Source organism: Gracilinanus agilis, chromosome X, assembly GCF_016433145.1.
Source record: "Gracilinanus agilis isolate LMUSP501 chromosome X, AgileGrace, whole genome shotgun sequence".
Classification (NCBI taxonomy): domain Eukaryota; kingdom Metazoa; phylum Chordata; class Mammalia; order Didelphimorphia; family Didelphidae; genus Gracilinanus; species Gracilinanus agilis.
This window is the reverse complement of record NC_058136.1, coordinates 58,522,764-58,527,228: the sequence shown is the minus strand read 5'-3', so window position 1 is coordinate 58,527,228 and position 4,465 is coordinate 58,522,764. Positions and strand designations below refer to the sequence as shown.

General features: G+C 48.6%; 1 protein-coding gene across 1 annotated transcript in view; it reads right to left on the bottom strand.

Annotated features, from left to right (window-relative positions):
* Nucleotides 1–2,183, bottom strand: part of TRPC5 (transient receptor potential cation channel subfamily C member 5) — a 91,713-nt gene extending 89,530 nt beyond the window's left edge. The window contains exon 1 of the mRNA XM_044682613.1: nucleotides 1,806–2,183. Coding sequence (XP_044538548.1) covers nucleotides 1,806–2,183 — 378 coding nt within the window. The remainder of the gene's footprint in view (nucleotides 1–1,805) is intronic.
* Nucleotides 2,184–4,465: the final 2,282 nt, after the last annotated feature.

Sequence of the window (4,465 nt, the reverse complement as noted above, 5' to 3'; positions counted from 1 at the left end):
GATATAGAGAGAGAAAGAGAGAGAGAGAATGAAAGAGAGGGGGGAGGGAGAGAGAAAGAAAGAGAAAGAGAGAATGAAAGAGAGAGAGGGAGGGAGAGAGAGAGAATGAAAGAGAGAGTGAATGTGTGTGGTGTGGCCAACTGACTGCCCTTGCTCAGAGAAGTGTCCCACAGCAGGAAACTAGACCCACTAAGAAATGCTGAGAAAAACAATTCCAAACCAGTGTGGCTTTGGGCAAGTCCTTTCTCCTCTTGGACTGTAGTTTCCTTGACCATAAGATGAAGAGGTCTGATTAGACTGTCACTGGTTCATTTCTGGGCCCAAAGGCCTTTGCCACCTAACGTTTGGCCTTTGTTAGTGAATTTCACTGTCAGTGGTTGATTCAAGCCATACCGAACAGCCCTCTCCAACATGCCTTTGCTTGAAGGCCCAGGCAAAGGGGAGTCCATTCCACTGTGGGATGGCTCTCACTTTTTGGAAGGTTTTCTTGACAATCTGCCTCTCTGCAACCCACTCCTCTTGTTCAGAGATCTGCTCTCTGGACCCCAGCAGAATCCCTTTGCCCTGTGAAAATTCTTCAAACATTTGCAATTAGCCCTCATGTCCCCTCGTGTTCCCCGACCCCAGTTCTCTTGGTTTCGGCTTAATCATTCCCCCTTTCTTCATTGATTCTCATGTGTGGCTTCAAGGCCCTTCACTAGCCTAGTTGCCATCCACTGAACGTTTTACAATTTATATTGTTTTTCCTAAGCTGTGGTACCCAGAACTAAACCAAATCCTCGAGATGTGGCGTCCAATCACCTTGTTTCTGGAAGCTGGGCCTCTCTTCCCATGGCCCACATTCCCATCATCTAGGGACCAGTCACAGCTTTCACCTTTCCTCATCCTCATAACATCCCTGTGAGGGCTATGGGGCCAAGGATGATTACTTCACTTTTGCAGATGGAGAAAATGGGGTTCAGATTAAGTGATGGGTCCTGGATCACCACTAACTAATAGCCATTGATGGGCTTCTTTACAGTTTTCAAAGTCGTTTCCCATTCCGGAGCTCATTTAATCCTCTGAATCCCTTGGGTGGGGAATACAAGACAGGAATCATCCCCATTTGATAGATGAGGAAACTGAGGCTGAATGGGGAAGTGACTTGCTTAAGGTCACATAGCCAGTTAGTGGCAGTGGCAGTACTTGAACCCAGGTCTCGGTGACATAATTAGCATGGTTCAGCCCATCATTAGACCTTCTCCTAGACGCCACTGCTTTCTCCCCTAATGACTGCCAAAACCTCTCTCCCAAAGCAAGATGCCCTCGATGGCTCCTAACGTGGGCGAGATGGGACAGGTTGGTTGTAACTTCAGTTGCTTAACTTTTGATCCAGAATTTTTCCTAAGTTTACCAAGCAGGAAGCCAATGAAAGACTGAGAACCTGATGTAAGAGATAAATGGATTCTCCCAGGCTGCTGAGTCCACCCCACAGACCACAGGTTCCCCCCTCTCCCAAGGAAGGATTTTAGGGAACCAGGAAAGGGACAAGGCCTGGTTCCCTTCCCCCACCCTCTGACTGGCTTCCTCCCTAGAGCCTCATTTCTTTAGTTCCAGGTTGTGCTCACGGTTGGCTGGACAAGCTTCTGGGAAAGGAGGCTAAGCCAGCCTCAGTGGCCACTGCCTGAGAGTGAATGAAGACTCTGTGGCAAATGTGAATGAGAGGAATGTGAGAGAGCAGGAAAGGGGAAGGAAGGGGAGGGCACCTGGGGCAGCATGGCTGGGCCCCGACGTTCCTCCTCGTCTATCCCCGAAGCATCCCGTACCTGTTTCTCACCGCTGGGCTTCCTGTAGCTAAGCAGCAGCTCCACTGCCCCGACCACCTCCTTGCGGATGGCATAGAGCAAGGCATCACCCACGTAGACGCTGTGGTTCAGTAGCAGCTCCATGATCTCGAGGTTCTCATTTTCGATGGCGATGAGCAGGGCGCTACGGCCCAGGGGGTCCATGCAATTGATGTTGACATTGTAGTAGATTTCGGCCTCGTGCAGCACCTGCTTCACGCTGGCATAGTCGCCCTTTTCCACGGCAGTGAGGAAGGCTTTTTCCTCTGCGGAGAGCTCGGCCTCCGCCCGCACGATCTGCAGCGGGATGCGGTCCCGGTAGGGTGAGTAGTTCACCTTCTTGTAGTAAAGCTGGGCCATGGTTCATAATGGCATTTTCTACACCTGGGAGGGGGGAGAAAAGGAGAACAGACATGGAACAAAGAACCTCTGGACCTCAAACGACCCGGGGAGGAGTGGTACAGGCACGGAGGGGAGGGAATATCTGTAAGCCGGCTGGTCACTCACACCATACAAGATCGAAGTTATAGGTGAAAGGAACCTAGGAGGCCATCTAGGCCACTGCCTTCATTTTACAGAGAAGGAAACCGAGGACTTGCCTAGGGTTCAATAGCTAGTAAGTGGCAGAGGCAGGATTAGGTCCCGGATCCTCGGATTCCAGGATCTTTCCATGGTACCGAAGGGTCTCTGGGCTGAAAAATCCCAGGCATGTTTTCAGTACAAAATATCTAGCTCATCTTTCCATGCATGAAAATAGGAAAGAGGGAGAAAGACAAATAGCATCTCTTTATTCCAGTCCTAGGTTTCCTTTCACCCAAACCCGGGAACCAAGGTGAAAGCTCAGGAAAGCAAGGAGCTATGGCTTGGAGACTCTGCTTGATGTAGCTCAGTGGTTCCCAAACTTTTTTGGCCTCCCACCCCCTTTCCAGAAAAAATATTCCTTAGCCCCCTGGAAGTTAATTAAAAAAAATTTTTAATAGCAATGAATAGGAAAGATCAATGCACCTGTGGCCATCACCGCCCCCCTGCATCACTGCAGCACCCACCAGGGGGCGGTGGCGCCCACTTTGGGAATCACTGATGTAGAGCCATGAAACGAACACAAGTGTACACAAGGGAAAACCGTCGGGTAGATCTCAGCCAAAGCCACAGAGCATTTAATGGTGCCAATTTCAGTACGTACAAGAAAGCTTTCCTCGGTGTCTACAAGGTTAATCCTTGTTCTGGTCTCCAAGGATACAAGGGAAAACATGGCCCACCAGCTCCAAGCTCCCAATCTCAGTGTCATCCTTGTTTCCTCACTCTCCCATAATGCACAGATCCCATCACCAAATCTCACATCTGACTCCTCTCCACTCCCACAGCTACCGCCTTAGGCCTGGCACTCACATCGCCTCTTGTCTAAATGACTGTAGCAGCCTCTTAACTGGTCTCCCTGCGCCTTGATCAAGCAAGTCCCACCTACCCCACTCTAGTTCATCCTAGCTGCCAAAGTGATTTTTCTAAAGTGTGGACCTGACCACGTGTCCTCGACTCGGTCAACTCCGCTGACTTCCTGTTGCCTTCAGGATCCAAACTGCTGGGTTTAGGCTTTAAAGTTCGACAGGACCTGGCCCCATCCTTTCCATTCTGCAAGCCAGCCTATTTGGCTTTGTATTGGCAGGCTCCCTGCTTAGGATGCATTCCTTGCTCGCCCTCGCTTCCGAGTCCTCGTCTTCCTTTAAAAGGCAGCTCAAACACTCTCTTCTATAGGAGACCTTTCCTCATTTTCCCCAACTGCTAGTGCCCTCTCTCGCAGTCAACCTTGGATTTGACCACTTTGTACAGATCGATCTTTATTTGCTTATATTTACACTGTACATAATTTTGTTATCTACTTGTCTTCCTCTGAATGGAAGCCTTTTGTGAGAAGGAATTATTTTCTTCTTTGTACTTGTCTCCCCAGCATCCACACAGTGCCTGGCTCATAGTAGGTGCTTCATGGAGGTTGTTCTTCCTACGTGAGGAGGACCAAAAATGGCCTCACTGGTGGGGAGGTGGACTCCTGCATGAACTGGGCTGAAGTGGACCAGAGTTTCACAAAGTCGTCAGCCTCACTCCCTCTTAATGAACTGCTTGCTCACTTACTGATTGATTGATCGAGGGACGATCCCTAGTCTTGTTCTCCTATGAATAGAGCCTGTGAGCAAATTTCTTTGCCCAGGGACTTTCTGGGGCTATAGAATATTTCCCCAAAGGGACAACTTGTAAAAAAGCCAAGTCCTGCTTGTTATTATTAGGCTTATACTCTATTCAAAGCCCCAGGGCCTTTTTACATGAACTGGTGTGTGGCAACCCATGTGGTCTGGATTTTGTGGACCTCAAACACAGGACTTTACATTCTTTCCTCATGCTATATTTTATTTTATTTTATTTTTCTTTTTTTTAACATTTAATAATTTTTATTTTGTAGAAAAGTTTTTCAGGCTATATTTTAATGCCTGAAACCCTACCAGTAAGAAGTCATCCCTCTGATGACCCCAAAAGGTCCCTGATAAAATGTAATGACAAATGAAGTCATCGTGAGCCATGGTAGACCTTATGCATTGAGGTCTAAGTGGCTGACACCTAGGAAACAGTGAGTGCCAAGGATTCAGGGGCAG